At 37.9% G+C, this 17482-nt stretch overlaps 1 protein-coding gene across 5 annotated transcripts in view; it reads right to left on the bottom strand.

Moving 5' to 3' along the window:
- GAPVD1 (GTPase activating protein and VPS9 domains 1) overlaps positions 1-17482 on the bottom strand; it is a 93144-nt gene that overhangs the window by 5084 nt on the left and 70578 nt on the right. For all 5 annotated transcript variants that reach the window (XM_081281925.1, XM_081281923.1, XM_081281921.1 and 2 more), the window contains 9 exons: positions 17059-17139; positions 12533-12655; positions 10446-10575; positions 7697-7806; positions 7216-7375; positions 5951-6138; positions 4747-4960; positions 1868-1940; positions 551-748 (listed from right to left, as the gene is read on the bottom strand). In XM_081281925.1, the coding sequence (XP_081138051.1) occupies positions 551-748; positions 1868-1940; positions 4747-4960; positions 5951-6138; positions 7216-7375; positions 7697-7806; positions 10446-10575; positions 12533-12655; positions 17059-17139 (1277 nt within the window). The remainder of the gene's footprint in view (positions 1-550; positions 749-1867; positions 1941-4746; positions 4961-5950; positions 6139-7215; positions 7376-7696; positions 7807-10445; positions 10576-12532; positions 12656-17058; positions 17140-17482) is intronic.

The raw sequence follows: 17482 nt of genomic DNA on the forward strand, positions 1-17482 counted from the left end.
CTAAAAAATAAATATTAAAATTCTCTCTCTCTCTCTCTCTCTCTCTCTCTCTCTCTTCAAAAAAAATAAATAATAAATAAATAAATAAGTGAAATAAAGGTATTGTGTCCATCTACAACTAAATAAAAAAATGAAGAAAAAAAAAGAACTATAGGAAACTACTTAGATACTGAAAATGTTCATCTAGGAACTGATTCTCTCTTGCTTTGTTTTGAAAACTGTGACTTCTAAACAGAACAAATCTTAGGGCTGGGGATGTGGCTCAAGCGGTAGCGCGCTCGCCTGGCATGCGTGCGGCCCGGGTTCGATCCTCAGCACCACATACCAACAAAGATGTGTCCGCCGAGAACTAAAAAATAAATATTAAAAATTCAAAAAATAAAAAAAAATAAACAGAACAAATCTTGACATTATACACTTTCTTTCTGGATAACACAGGATTTGAGATGGAGAAGAGTCCAGGTCTCTAACACTACACCACATTAAGCCCTGTGCCACCCTACTCAGGATGCCACCTAAACTCTTTAACTGATAGTAGTAAGAGACCCACCTTTATCAACACAAACACCAACACAGGAACAAAGTCATCAGCTCCAGGGACAGAGTCCTCATTGGCCAGGCTCAGGAGGTTCATAATTGTAGAGCACATTCTCAGGATGCACTGCACTTTGTCCCGCGGGGTTTTATAAGCACTTATTGTCCTGATTTCTGATTGTGCAGATGGCCACGGTGCTTCCCGAAGATAAACCTAAGTGAGACCACAGATAATAACAGACCCTCAATACAAGGGCAATGATCTGTTGGAGTGACCATGGTAACCTCCAACCCAAGTCGGGGACAGGCTAAGGTGGCTGCTTTCCTCTTTCTTCAGTAAAACTGGACTTCAGGTCCTTCCCCTTCCACCCAAGATTATCTTTTAAATGTTTATGTAATATACTTTGTATTTTAAAATAGAGCAACACAGATATACATTAATAGAAAGGGTATACAATAACAAAGAACAAAGAATTCATAAAATTTCAATGATCCTTTTTTTTTTTTTTTTTTAGAAAGAGAGAAAGAGAGAAAATTTTAATATTTATTTTTTAGTTTTCGGCAGACACAACATCTTTGTTTGTATGTAGCGCTGAGGATCGAACCTGGGCCACACGCATGCCAGGCGAGCGCGCTACTGTTTGAGCCACATCCCCAGCCCCAATAATCCTTCTTAAATAGCTAGAAAAGGACTTCTGTACATTTAATAGCATGAACAAGCTATTAAAACAAGATACTTTAAGAATTAATATATACTTTCTTACAGTAGTTCTTGAAATGAGATCCAAAAATTAAAAAAAATTAAAAATTTTATGCCAATTAATGTTTCATTTGTGGGGAATTTAATAAAAACAACCAGAACTAGCTCAAATAGCTGACATTTTCCAGATTTCTTATTTTGTAAGAGATGTATGCCAGGTAAAAATGCTAGTATCAATAACTAAAAGGTAATTTGAGACCATGCCATATTTAATTACTTCTTTTGGAACAAAATTCCTCACCCTCTTTGGAGTGCCACAAGCCCCTTCTTCAAATGGGATGGCTGTGTGGAAACAAGACTGTAAGAACACCAAGACAGCTCGCTGCCCAGGAAGGCAGGGCTTGGGACAGAAGCCAGCAGCTCTGGGGAGGCACTCTCCTCCTCTTCTCTATTGAGGTCCCTTTCTATGCCAGGGAAATTTAACCCTGGGAACATGACAGAGTGAAGAGTATCTAGTACAAACGGTGCTTTCTATTTTATCACACTCCAGTTCCCTGACATAGTGGTAATATGCACATGGTACACCATGCAGCTTAGTTAACATGTAACCCATGGTACATAAACCTGTATTACCTCTGGGATCTGAAGAGCTCTGTGATTTGCAGTCACTACTTTAGACAATCTCTGGATATGTTCATGAAGAACCCTGAAAACCAAAATGCAAATGTAAATATACATTTCAGAAAATAAGGCATAAAAAAGCCATAGTCAATTTTTTTCAAAACACTCAAAGTATTTTAGACTTATTTATATATGCAGATTACAAGTACAGTTGAGACTCTCATGGCCATAAATTTTCTTTTTTTATCAGAAAAGGTTCAGATTTAGGGCTGGGGATGTGGCTCAAGCGGGTAGCGCGCTCGCCTGGCATGCGTGCGGCCCGGGTTGGATCCTCAGCACCACATACCAACAAAGATGTTGTGTCCGCGGAGAACTAATAAATAAATATTAAAAATTCTCTCTCTCTCTCACTCTCTCTCCTCTCTCACTCTCTCTTTAAAAGAAAAGAAAAGAAAAGGTTCAGATTTAGGATCTGCTTAGAAATGCCAAATGAGCTGTGGGGATGCAGATGGGGTAGGGGAATCCTCCTTTCCTGGACTAGGACAGCATTCCAAGGAACAGAGGAGAGAAGCCCTTAGCTTGAACACACTGCTTAGTAAAGGAGAGGAAAAAGAAGAAAGTGAGAGAAAGTAAGAGGGATCAAGAGCCAGAAACCAAAGATCAGGCTTTCAGATGGAGAAGGGACTCTGCCATTCACCAGCCCCTCACTTTGTATGTGAAAACAGGATTAAAAGGTATAGGATTTGCCTCAGTAGCAGGAGCTAGAATAACTTCTTGACTTCCAGTGTCTGGAAAGATCCAGACACTGTTTATTGTCTTTAAACCTGCAGAAATGCCATGAAGGAGTGGGTAGGAATAGTCTGCTTCAAAGTTGCTCTCTGCAGTAAATGTAACTTCAATATCCCATTCTATATTCCATGCCTAACACCAGAAATTGGTGCTCTGGAGAGAGAAAAGGCCCGGGGGTAGGCTAACAACCTCGGAGATGAAGAACACATGAGAGAGGCAAGTTGGAACAACTCTAAGTGATTTCACAAGAATGTGAATTCTCTCAAATTTATGTGCAACCTCTTAAAATTTCTGTAGGCCTGGGGGTATAGCTCAGTAGAGAGTGTTTGCCTAGAATGCATAAGGCCCTGGGTTGCATCCCACAAAAACAAAAACAAAACTTGCATAAACTATTAATAACCCTTCTCTGAGATCCTATTGCACAGACCCCTATTAGTTACTGGGCTGGGAAGCATGGAGGTAACTGTTACACACTCAGGGCAAACGTAGGACTGAAGAGCAGTACTCAGGAAAATTAAGAAGAGTAATAATGAAAATGATAATTCCTCCATAGTCTCAATCCCCAAAATACCCAATGTCACTATTCTACATTTTTTGGGGGGGAGGGTGGGAGTGGGATGGCGGTTGCCTTTTTTTTTTTTTTAATTTTTATTTTTTGAGATAGGGTCTTGCTAAATTGCTTAGGGCCTCACTAAGTTCCTAAGGATGGCCTTGAACTTACCATCTCCTACCTCGGCCTTCTAAGCCACTGGGATTACTTCTTATTTAATATTTTTGCAGTAGGCATCAAACCCAGGTCCTTTTGCACTCTACCACTTACCTACATCCCAAGCTCTCAATATTACTTTCTAAAACAATTTTATTCAGACATAACTCACATACCATATAATTGCTGATATTTGTTGATAGTCAAATATATAACTGTTCATTCCTAATAAATATATAATGAGTACATATTAGAAGCCAGACACGTGCTTGATGCGATGACATTCATGCTCTCACAGAAGGGACAATCCAGTAGGAGAAAGAGCATTTATCAAATGATTACACAAACTAGTAATCAAGAACAGGAGAAAATCATTACCCTAAGTACATGTATGAAGATACGAATGGTGTGAATATACTTTGTATATAACCAGAAATATGAAAAATTATGTTCTATATGTATAATATGAATTGTAATGCATTCTGCTGTTATATATAACAAAGTAGAATAAAAAATAAAAATAAATAAGATTAAAAAAAAGAAGAAGAAGAACAGGAGAGAATTTCATTCCCCAGAGACATCTGGCAATGTCTGAAAACATTTTTGGTTGTCACAATTGGTTGGGCATTACTACACCTAGGGTGTTCAGGCAGGAATGCTGCCAAACACCCTAACATCTATAGGACAGCCTAGTCTTCACAAAGAACTGCCTGATCTCAAAAGTCAGTAGTACTGGGTTGAGAAACCTTGACTTAAATAAATGGCATATAACAATAAATGCAAGTGTTAAAGAGGGGTACTAGGCCTGAGACAGCCCTAAGGGGATTTAAGCTAGTCAGGAAAAATTTCCCAAGGAAATGATGCTTGAATTGAAATCTGAATGATAAGTAAGAGTTAATCAGACAGAGAAGACAGGGAAGAACATTTGAGGGAGGATACAAAGCTGTGCCTTCCAAAAAGGCCACACAAATTCATATACTTGCCAGCCTGATGACCTTCCTGAAAACTGGGTATTTATTATTATTTTTTAATTATTATTATTATTTTTTTGGTGGTGCTGGGGATTGAACATAGGACCTCATGTATACTAGACAAGTATATACTACCACTGATTATATCCCAGGCCTTTTTCTAATTTTTTATTTTGAGACAGGGCCTTGTTGGCCTCAAATTTGTCATCTTCCTCATGTATGTCCCCCAAGCATCTGGGATTACAGATAAGCCCCTCCATGCCCTACTTATCATTCTTTTGAATTGCATAACTCTCATGGGTGAAAAATGATAACTGAGACATTTCCTTTATTATCAGATGCTAAACCACAGGTACGGCTTGCCTAAAGTATGGGGCTACCTGATACACGCATCCAGCACAGGCACTCAACATAGAAGCACTCACTGGTCACGAAGGATATCCCCATCCTGATTAGGGTAGAAGGCAAGCTTGAAAATGCGATTCATCACACTTCGTTCGATGGCCAGCTGAGCATCCTGCAGCTGCTCTTCACTTGCATTTTGCCATATGACATCCTGGGCCATTGCACCATAAAGAAACTGTAGAAAATCTTCTACCTGAGCAGTTTTATCATCAGCTGCTGTGAGTTTCTGAAAATCTCCAATGCACAAACAATAATTTTTAAAATACATCATATGAATAAACTTAAAAAGGAAATTTTAGAACTTCCCCATTTTCCTCTGTTTCATTTCCCCTCAATCCAACATATTAAATGGAAAATTCTAGAAATAAACAATTCATAAGTTTTGAATTGCAAGCTATTTCTTGATAGGCATTTCATTATAGGTTATAGGTATAGCATATAGAGATCAGTATTAGACCTAGTTTCAGGCATCTGCGGGGGGGGGGGGGTGTCTTGGAACATATCCCTTGCAGATAAGGGGGGACCAATGTATTAAAATCTGCTTTTAAAATATTTTTTTGTAGTTGTAGATGGACACAATACCTCTATTTTGTTTTTATGTTTCTTGTTTCCTCAACAAGTGTGGTGCTGAGGATCAAACCCACTGCTTTCCACACGCGAGGTGAGCACTCTACCACTGAGCTACAACCCCAGCCCCTAAAATCATTTTAATTGCTAGTGATACAGACATTAAAGCCTAAAGGTTTTGGAGTGGTTTATTTTAGGACAATACACAGCCAAGTCATTAAAATCAGGAAAGAGTAGGAAATACCTAAATATTTACGTGCCAATGAGTTTGTTTAAAAATATGTTGTTTGTAAAAATGAGAAAAATTGTGTGAATCCAAAGTTTTACCAACTTCCCCAATTTTTTAAATAAACTGATATTCAATCCAGGAGAAAAAGAAATTTAGAGATTTGATATCAAAGTTGTAATTATTAAGAATCCACAGGGGCTGGGGATATAGTTCAGTTGGTAGAGTGCTTACCTCACATGCACAAGGTCCTGGGTTCAAGCCCCAACACCATCAAAAAAAAAAAAAGAATCCACAAACTAACTGGGTATTTAAGGAGCTGGTCTAAAGCATGCAGGTACTTACACAAGCTAGCAAGCAAAACAAAACAAATTTTCCCAATCTTCCTAATAATAAATGGTTGAAGACATGCTTGCTCTAACAGTAGTTACCTTGAATGAATTCCCTGATCTTCTTTTCTTTGCTCTCAAGCAGTAACCTCACACAGACAGTGGTAAAATATCGATTGGCTACCTCTTTGTCCCGTAAAACCCTTTGCAAGAGCCTCTCCAGGTGAGCCTGTGTAGTCTGCAGTCCTTGTCGACAGCGAGTGAGGTAAGCGATATATGGGGCTCTTTTCCTAAAAGGAAAAATGCTTTGCAGGACATCAGATATGTACGGTGCTTACTTTTTTTTTTTTTTAATGACTAAGGGTTCCAATTTTTTTCACTTCATAAACTTTGGCTTTACAAATTGGCATGTCAGGCTACAGACAAATGTCCTGGGGAATATTTATGCTGCCAGCTCAAGAAACAGAATCCTGTTTTTCTTGAGCTGGCAGCATAAATTGTGCATGTCTGTGATGAACAGTATCTTTTGAACTGAATGTTTAGCTCCCTAACTCAGTGAATATTACTAAGGCTCTTCAGATTCTAGGTCTATTTTATACTGGAGCACGGTCTCCCCACTAGTAGCACCTCCTAGTTAACAGGAAATGAACAGTTACAGAAAATTGAAAATAAGTTGGGCATGGTGGTATACACTTGTAATCCCAGCTCACTTGGGAGGCTGAGGTAGGAGGATTACAAGTTTGAGGCCAGCCTGAGCAACATAGTGAAATCCTATCTCAAAATAAAAATTTAAAAAATAGCTGGAGATACAGCCCAGAAGTAGTTCAATCCCCAACCATCACCCACCCCCATACAAAAAAGAAAATGGTGATGATTAAAAATAACAACAAAATACAAGCTATACAAACTAGTTCGTTAAACACTCCCCACCAGCTATTTGCTTATGGTGTTAATGTGGAGCTCGTCTACTAGGACATGAGGCCTCCACACTGCCCGTGCATCTCAGTTACACTCTTCCCCATAACCATCAGCTGGCAGCCAAAAAAAATCTACTACTACTTTTCTAGTCCACTAAAGTAGTATTTACTAATGTCCCTTAAAAGGAAAGTAATAAACTAGTTATGTTAGCCTCACAATCTGGACAAACCTCTTTACTGTTTTTGTGCAAAGCTGACATAAACTGCACTTCTCTATTAGGAAGAGCTGCTCATTTGTAACTATATTTCTGGAGTGTGTAGCTTAGAAATCTATATCCAGGTAAACATAGACATGCACTTGGTAGTAGGCCTAGACTGGTTTGTGAAACAAGGACTAAAAAGAAAACACTTGCTGCTGAGAAGGTCTGTTGAATGGGTTGGGTATGTTACCTGTAGTCCTCAGCAATGGATGCCAGCAGTTTCCTACATGTCCTATTATCAAAACGGCATACACAACGCATTGTTTCTTGAAGTTGAGCCATTAAGTTCTTATCTTGTAAATTAATTGCTTCAGCTATCTGAACTTTTAAGAAGCATACAATTTCATTGTCTAAATAAAAAAATGAGAATTACATTACTATAGAGAATTTCCATGGGTTTATATAAGCTTACATATATACTGTTCTCGGCATTCGGGACATTAATTCTACTGTACCATTTATCACCAAAATTAAGCAGTAGTGCCACTGCCATTTAGGAAAAAAAAAAAATTGATAAACTATCAGTAATCAAAGTGCCCTTAAGTGACATGAAAACAAATGTGTTAAGTTGAACCATGGAATATTAATACAGCCAAAGAGTGAAATACTGGCAATTTCATTGGTTCAAGCTGTAAATACAGAAGAAACTAAACTATCCAGCACCAACTTGCCTTCTGGGTCTGTATGGTCTGGTAATCCGTTCCTTGTTGAATGGGTTAACACTGGGAAGGCAACAGAGTCCGCAGAGCAAAGAGCAAGCCTCAGTTTCTTTTTCGCATCCCTGAATAATGGGTACAAAACACATTAATTTCTTTGTCCAGAATGGTCACTTCTCTTTTTTGTGGTGCTAGGAATCAAACGCAGGGCCTTGTACACACTAAGCATGTGCTCTACTACTGAGCTAACTCCTCACCCAGAAATTATCACATTTTATAAATATTTACTGTATGAGGGCTGAGATTATGGCTCAGTGGTAGAGCGCTTCCTGAGCATGCAATCCTGGCACCACACAAAAATAAACAAAATAAAAGTATTATGTCCATCTACAGCCAAAAAAATTTTTAATTTACTTTATGAATAAATATGCTACTTCAGGATTCAAATATTTCAAATGTTTATTTTGTTTATTTTTATGTGGTGCTGAGGATTGAACCCAGTGCCTCACATGTGCTAGGTGAATGCTCTATCACTGAGCCACAACCCCAGCCCCACAAGTGTGTGAGTGTATGTGTGTGTGTATACGTACACACACACACACACACACATTTATATATATTTTTTGAGGGGGTGGTGGTGCTGGGGATTTAGCCCAGGGCCTTGGGCACAGGAGGCAAGCACTCTACCAACTGAGCTATACGCCCAGCCCCCTAAAAAAATAATTTTAACTTACATCTCACTCTCGCTTGAAAGAACACACTTCTAATTACCTGAAGAACAAGGTTATAAAAGTGCTCTGGGCAAGGACCTCTCCATAGGGTCACCTGAATCAGTCAAACAAACCTTTTCTGACCTTCCATCACATGCTGAGTTTTACATCAGGAACTCAGGAGAACCAGATAGCATATGTGCCAGAGAGGTCGCCAGCTCACCCCAGTACTCACACAAGAACACCTTCTATTGCATCTCTTGAAAAATTCTCGTCCTGCCACAATATAAACTTGCCCACTGACAAGAAACCCTTTTTATTGCTCTGTTGCTTGAGAGTTTTTGTATTGGATTCCTCTTAACTTCCAAATGCTGAACCACCTACTTCCACCCAGTAGCTGAGCCCTCCTCAGCTAGGGGCTACCCTCCACAGCAATGCAGCTCTCTCTAACGGGGAAGCATTGAGGTTCTCTTATTTGTTAGTGCCTATAGTCTTTTCTGGTCCTGTGGGTCACAGACCAGAATGTCTTCAGAATAATCAAATCTGCTATCTAGATAAAGGAATTTGAACACCTTAGAGAAAGGCCAGAGAGTGTGCCTCCTCTGTAGGATGTCACTTGTCCACCTCATGCTAGCTCTGAGTCTTTCTCTACTGGATTTCTTCCTATAAAATGAGAAATGTAGATATCAAGATGAGGTAACATTCACCTCATTTGCCAAAAATATTATAAAATACATAATGGTAAAGTCACTTGATTAGTTTTAGAAAGTAAGTCATGTTGGAAGGTAATTCTATCTGCTATTCCCCCAATTATACTGCAGGAAAAAAATATGGAAAGTTCCAAAAAGATCGGATTTTTTTTTTTTTTTTTTTGGTACTACAGATTAAATCCAGGGGCACTTAACCACTGAGCCGCATTCTCAGTCCTTTTAATTTTTTAAATTTTGAGACAGATTCTCACTAAGTTGCTTAGGGCCTCACTAAGTTGCTGGGGCTGGCTTTGAACTTGAGATCCTCTTGCCTCAGCCTTCTGAGCTGTTGGGATTATAGGTGTCTGCCACTGAACCCAGTAGCAAATTTTATTTACAAATATTTTTGCATAAATAGAATAATATATTATATTATTTTAATATATAAATATAATAATATAATATATAAATATAATAATATATATTATTTTAAGGAAGAGTTTCCTTTAAATAACTGGGAGGAGGTAAATATGGAATAATACTGGTTATGTGTTGGTAACTGTTGGATCTGGATAATGGATACATCATTGTATCTATTTGAAAATTTCTGGAATAAAAATTTAAGCCAAGTGCAGTGTCATACATTTGTAATCCCAGCAAATCAGGAGAATAAGGCAGGGGGATCACAGGTGCAAGGCCAGCTTCAGCAACTTAAACTTAGTGAGAACCTGTCTCAACGCATCCCTGAGTTCAATCCCCAGTATCAAAATTAAAAAAAAAAAAAAAAATGTAAAAGAGAGAGGTGGGGGTGGGGGTGGGGGTGAGGGAGACATGGGACACGGGACTTTGCAAGTCCACAAGAGATAACTAGTGCTTTAAAGCTGAGGCTTCTTGTCTGAGGAAACCGAGGATTGCTATCAAAGAACCCTGAAGTCATTTTCTTTCTCAAGCCCTATTAGAAATAGAGGCCTGCCCACATAATGAGGATGATGACAAAAAGTGAGGTTTACTGAGACAGTGAGTTACTCCATCACTGTGTGCAGGGCGATTCCAAACTACCCATGCCCTCTCCTGATGTGTGCCACACACACTCATAGCTTTGCACAGGCAGGAGCACTGTAACTTGTTTTGTTTGCTTATGTGTTTTATGTGGGCATACGAGTCTTTTTTTTTTTTAAATCTCTGAATTATTGTCTTTGATACATGACATCCAGAACTGAATCAAGTCTTCTCAGTAACTATTTCATTCTTATCTGTTTCATAAATGTATTATTAAAATGAATTAATGAATCATTTGAATTGAATTGACTGCAATAATGATTAAAAGCCCAAACCCCAAAGTCCCAAATACTACAAAAGAAATACCTATAAGAAAAAGCTGAATCCTGAGGGTGGGCTGCTTGGCTCGCAGAGTCTGGGAGATCATCAGCTGAGATGTTCTGTAGTGTTTCATCCCGAGGAGAATCATGAGCACTTTCACCATCACCCATGACCTCTGGATACCAAAACCCATCACCGAGAAAAGAATAGTTATATTAATTTGTAATATTCTGGTATTGGTACTAGTAGGTAATTCAGAGCAACTCAATCCTAAATTAGTAATATCTTAGAGTAAGAGTTCTTCAGAAGATAAAATAGAAAAAAGGAAAAACTCAAAACATTTGACCAAATGGTCAAAGCAACAATAATGTATCATGAGAGCAGATGCTGGGAATGGTTTTAATTCTTTTTTTTTTTTATTTAGTTGTAGATGGGAACACTTATCTTTTTTTTAAATTTTTTATTCTAATTTGGTATATATGACATTACAATTCATATTACATATATAGAGCACAATTTTTTTCATATCTCTGGTTGTATACAAAGAAACAATTATCTTTATTTATTTTTTATGTGGTGCTGAGGATAGAACCCAGTGCCTCATGCAAGCGCTCTACCACTGAGCTACAGCCTCAGCCATGGTTTTAAATTCTTATCACAATCCTAATCCGAAACAGTGAAAGTCTGAATTAATAAAGTTAATATTCCATAATCAAAATCACTGAACCACAAAACTCAAAATCTTCAAAAGTCATTTTACATAATAATTCACTTTAGAGACATGGACTCCTTCCCAGTCAAAAAAAATTACTGGTTCTACATCCCTTTGTTGCACAATGGCTGAGGTGGACCAAGCACATGGATTTCCAGACCTTTCCCCCACAGCCCTCTCACCACACCCAACAAAGAGCAAGAGGACTACCACAGAAAAGCCAGATCTGTGGGTCCCTCTACCTGTTGTGTTTTTAATTAGTCAATCAAGAATATAGATAAACAGGTGCTGGAGTTGTGGCTCAATGCTAGAGCACTTGCCTAGCATGTGTGAGGCACTGGGTTCAATTCTCAGCACTTCATATAAATAAATGAGTAAAATAAAGGTCCATCCACATCTAAAAAAATTTTAAAAAAATAAAATATAGGGGCTGGGGTTGTGGCTCAGTGGTAGAGAGCTCACCTAGCATGTGTGGGGCCCTGGGTTCGATCCTCAGCACCACATAAAAATAAATAAATAAAAACAAAGGCATTGTGTCCAACTACAACTAAAAAGAAAAATAAATATTAAAAGAAAAGTTAAAAAAATAGAACATAAACATACATAAAACAACATAAAATCAAAGGGAATAAAAAAATTCCTGAATATAAGGAAGATTCTGTGTTTTTATAGGAAAACATTCTTATTATTCAGAGAAAATTTCAAATGCTTCAGGAAAAAATGGAAAAACATATAGAAAAAATGTTAATATTTGTGATGTTTACATAGAAGATATACGAACGTTCAGAATAGAAAAGTGGAAATTCTCTTTTCCCATGACTCCCTCTCAGGCCCCTATAGTCTTTCTCAGAGCTAATTCATATCCCCAGTTTCCTGGAGATTCTTCTAGAAGATACTCCCAGCACACATAAGCATAAATGGATGCAGACACTACTTAAGCTTTTATACACTTTTGTTTCCCTTTAATTTATCTTGAGGACTGTGTCATATTTTTCTGACAAATTATTCAATATTCTACTGTGAGAAAAACATAATCATTTAAAAAATAAGAACCAAGCAACAATGGATAACCTAAGAGAGTGCTGCCTCAGCTACCTGAAGAGAGATAACTGTATGAAATTACAGTTCCATAGGCAGTTGCAAAATAATCTCCTCCCTCCCGCTAAAGCATGCACCAGTCACTCTGGGCAGTGACTCCAGGATTCATGGGATGATGACTCAGGCATCTGAACATCTGCACGTGCCCAGGCTTAGTGGGAGAGTACAGAGAGGGACATCAATTTAATCTGATAGGGTTATCAAGTTTGTAATTTTAAAATAGTATATTGATCCTCTAGCTATTTTTTTAAAGGATACTTAAAAGATTTATCTTTATTACTATGGTAAAAATGACTGTTCAAATCTTTATCATGATTATCACCTGCATTTTCATAGTTTGCCATTGCTCCTTCACTGGGGCTGGTCCGTTTAATGGCATTCCGGTATTTGTCCAGAATATCCTCAGCAACCTGAGCTTGTGCAGTGAGCCTAGGGCTGGGATCATCTGCAGGGGAAAGGAAGGTGAGAGAATTAGTTCCTTGGGTTTGTACTAGCGATGATGTTAGTAATGACACCAGTAGCACATCCCAAAGGCAGATTAGGAGGTCAGACTTAAAAAGAGCACATATCTCAATGTTAAGAGGTACCATGCAGCTGCCTGCTCATCCCATTTCTAGGTCTAAGAGCCTTGTCAAAGCAGAAAATTGGGAGGAGTCACTCCACCTTCTCATCATCACCAGAATTCTGCATGACAGTGACAAACTTCAGTGCAGACTGAATGGATAACAGGTTTCTAAAGGGCTTACACTGAAATCACTGTTAATGGCAATTCATGCTAACAAAACTTCCAAAGATGCACTTTTATATGCAGACTTCATTTAATCAAATATATCTATGATGAACAAAAAAGAACTATTTAAACTTAAACTCTATTTAATGATGAGATGTGCCTTTCTCTATTCTTTCTTCATGAATTAATTCCTTTCTACACCACATCTGAAAGTTACAGACATTCATATACTATCTCACTAGATCTCACCACGATAGTGCAACTGCTGGCACACAGCACTTTTGTGCATACCATGGTCAGCAACACTCAGAGAATCTAGACATCCTGAGAGAGTGCTGGAATGGTACCTGAATGCTCTGAGAAAAACTTAACATACCCACAAAACCACAGCTTTGTTTACCTATAGAACTGTTAGGCTGACAAAAAAAAAAAAAAAAAAAATCAGCACATCAAAAGTGTTATCTTGGAGTATTAGAAGTTATTCATTAATTGACTGGGCTGTCAAAGCAAAGAACTGCTATGATCTACAGGATAAAATAAAGTTTCATGGTAAAATACAAACGCCTGGGATAGAGCTAGGCCAATAGATAACCAACCATACCAACATTTAGTTAGAATCCCATTTTATTTATTTTTGGTTTTGGGAGAATTCCATTTTATTTGTTTTTGGTTTTGGGGATTGAACCCAGGGTTGCTTAACCAATGAGCCACATCCCCAGTCTATTTTATTTTTTATGTTGAGACAAAGTCTTATTAAGTTATTTAGGACCTAAGTTGTGCCACTGCAACTGGCAGAATCCTACTTTTACTAAGAAATTCTAAAATCATATCAAATCATTAGATTTTATACATATGCATATTAATAGTGGCTAAAAGGCTGAGGGTGTAGCTCAATGGAAGAATGCTTGCTCAGCATGTGCAAAGCCCTAAGTTCAATTCCCAGCAATACAGAGAGAGAGAGAGAGAGAAAGAGAGAGCGAGCGAGCGAGCTAATATTAGCAGAAGCTAACATTTATTGAGTGTTTACCATGTGCCAGAAACTGCACTAAGCACCTTAGGTGGGCTATCTCAATTAATTATCAAACAATCTTATAAAGAGGCACTATTATCACCCCATTTTACAGCAGAGCAAATCAAGGCACAGAAGTGAAGCAGCATGTTCGTAGCTTCTTCTTTTGTTTCCATGAAACAATAATTTGGTGTTCATGTCTCTGTAGAATTATATTCAACTATATAGAAAAAGAATTTCCAAAGTAATTTGATCATATTTAATTTCATGATGAGATCCCTAATAAAAGTTCATCTTTCTAAAAATGTCAATTGATAGAACCTTTACCATTACAGAATCTTGTTTTGGAGGGGGAATACTTTTTTGCTGATAGCTTTTGAGTGCTAATAAAGGCTCTGAAAAAGGGACAACGTAATTTTGCTACACATAGTAAGAACCATAACCATGTTGTTATAACCTATGTTTCTATTAACACCATTCTTAAAATTTTTAACCCAGGAAAATAATTAAAACAAAAATGCTATGTATACAAAGCAGTAAGGACAATTTTCATGGCTAAAAACTGGAAAATATTTAAATATCAAATAGAGAATGTTTTACTATAGTAAAATCAGATTATTTTATAGTCAATAAAAATGATTCAAAAGCCAACTAGATCTGGTAGAAATTGAGAGTTCATAAAATGTCATGTGGTGAAAGAATACAAAGTTTCAAATATAATCTAATTCAATCATAAAAAAGCCACTATGTACAGACACAGAAAAAACATTGGAAAAGAATATGAGAAAAATAGTAGTTAGGGTAGCAGGATTAATGCCAGATTTGTTGAGAAATGTCCTTTTGTAAGATTTGTAATTAATTTAATAACTTTCAATGGGTCATTAATTAAGACTGGGTAAAAATTTGGGGGGGGGGGTTACTGGGGACTGAACTCAGGGGCACTTGGCCACTGAGCCACATCCCCAGTCCTATTTTGTATTTTATTTAGAGACAGGGTCTCACTGAGTTGCTTAGTGCCTCACCATTGCTGAGGCTGGCTTTGAACTGTGATTCAGCCTGTCTTAACTTCTGTCTCAGCCTCCCGAGCCGCTGGGATTAGAGGTATGTGCTACTGTGCCTTGCAGGACTAGGTAGAAATTTTTACACCCACAGGGAAGCTTAACTACTTAAGTCAAACCTAAAGAAAATGAATCACTATATTAAAAAAAAAACAAAAAAAAAAACAACCACTTATTCTACCTACTTAGCTTCTAGTATCAATACCAAGAATTAAAAACATATTGCCAAAAGGCCCAATAATTTATAATTTCACCAGTTATTAATTATTTTTGCACCCAGGGCCTTGCACATGCTAGGCAAGTGCTCCACCACTGAGCTACACCAAAGTTATTAATTTTAAAAATTAAATATTAAAGTAATTTTACCCAAAATAGTTCAGTTTGTATGTACTAGTGTTCTTCTAATACTAAGAACTAGGAAATGGAAAACGTACATAAATACCTTGCCAAAGAGACAATCTCTTTCTCTTTCCAACCAGACTGACAAGTGCCTATGAACCAGGGTCCTATGCAATTTGACTGAATACCCACAACAAGTAACACAGTGCCTGGCATGAGTCAGATGATCAACAAGTATTTGCTGATTAAATAAGACAAACTGGGGGGGCTGGGGATGTGGCTCAAGCGGTAGCGCGCTCGCCTGGCGTGCGTGTGACCCGGGTTCGATCCTCAGCACCACATACCAACAAAGATGTTGTGTCCGCCGAGAACTAAAAAATAAATATTAAAAAAAAAAAAAAAAGACAAACTGGGCTGCTCTAACAGGGAACTGTGGCCTGAACACCTTTTCTTACAGGGAAGTCACCATATCCAATAAAGCAGGTATGCTTTATTTGCTATGCCAGGACTTGGAGATATAGCTAAATATATAAAACTAGGTACTAGAACTATAAGCATTAAAATGGGATGCTACCTGTACCATATTGATCTCTTTGAGGAGGATGTTCTTTTGAGCTTTATCCCATTTTTTAATTATAAATCTTCATTTTATACTGGGCACCAAAGCAAACATGTGATCCCAGCTATGTGGAAGGCTGAGGCAGGAGGAAAACAAGTTCAGCAACTTAACGAGACCTTATTTCAAAATAAAAAAGTAGAAAGGGATGGAGATGTAGCTCAATGGTAGAGCACCCCTGGGTTCAATCCCCAGTGCCACAAAAAATAAATAAAAATTTTAAAAAAAATCTTCATTTAAACTATAGTAGGACAGTAGGATAACTTATTTTAAAATCAAAATTAGGGGAAAAAAAGAGGTGAGAAATGAACTTCCTTCTAGGTGCTCTATAACATTTAGGAAACAATACCTAGTTATCAAATTCAAGGTTGGGTCATTAATAAATACTACCTCTCAAACTCTTTTCTTTTAGGGTACTTATTTATAATGGGCCAACAAAAAGGTGCAGGAATACAAATGCTGGATACAGTAAAAACCCAATCCCTAGTTGTATTTTCCTTGGGTCAGATAGCAATGTTAGAATGGCTCAAGCTGTAAAAAATTAGTAAAGTTTTAAATCTTTTATTATAATAGTTGGCATTTATGATACTGTTTGAACACTTTATCATGGGGGGAAAAAAAGGAAATGATTAGGTAAAAAGAGAATTTCACTGTGCTCCTGAATAGACAAGAACAAACTGTAGATGGAAATAAATTTAGAATTCTATGATCATTGTTAAGAGAAAATTACTCAATCAATGATCTAAAGGTCTGGCATGCACAGTACAATTGTCACCACTCTCCCATAGGCACTGTGCCATCAACCCACTAGACGCCGAGCTGTGGAGGGTGCCCAGAGGCTCAGGATCAGGGCCCTCGTCATAAACGTAAGTTATGACAATGAGGATGAGGATGGTGGTGGCGGTCTGCAGGAAGAGCACACTGAGATTCACTGTGGCCACCAACTGGAAACCACAGGGCTATGAAGAACACACTCCCCACCGTGCACACACAGACACACTCTTCTAAAAAGGCAACACTATGGCACCCAAGAAAAAGTGTTATGAAATATGTGCTCTGGGAATGAAGGAGCCAGGAAGTCCATGGGTCTACAAACCTGTGAGTGTTGAGAATCTGTCAGGCCCCAGATCATCTCTGTCTTTTTCTTGTTTTTCTTTCTTTCTAAATGGTATAGGAGCTGGAAATTAAATAAAGTCAGTAGTGTGACATATAACATACTGCACTACTTGGAAGTTAACTGGTGTGCCAACATTTCTAAGTGAAAGGAGGAGGAAAATTTTAAAAGCTAAAAAATTCCCAAGCGTCGACTGATAATCATTCTTAAAAAATAGCCCTGAAGGTTCTTAAAGAAGCTTTCAGAATCTGCCTAGAGTCATCCACCATAAGAAGAATAATTTAGGCGGGATCATGGGGATTAGATCAAAACCACTGCCTCTTAACCTCTCTGCAAATCAGCAGAGTCAAAAACTCTTGCTTCATTCTTTCCTCCCCACCAAGTGGGCTTGAGTATGGCATGGAAG

This window comes from Spermophilus citellus, assembly GCF_964194105.1.
Source record: "Spermophilus citellus genome assembly, chromosome: 2".
NCBI classification, from domain to species: domain Eukaryota; kingdom Metazoa; phylum Chordata; class Mammalia; order Rodentia; family Sciuridae; genus Spermophilus; species Spermophilus citellus.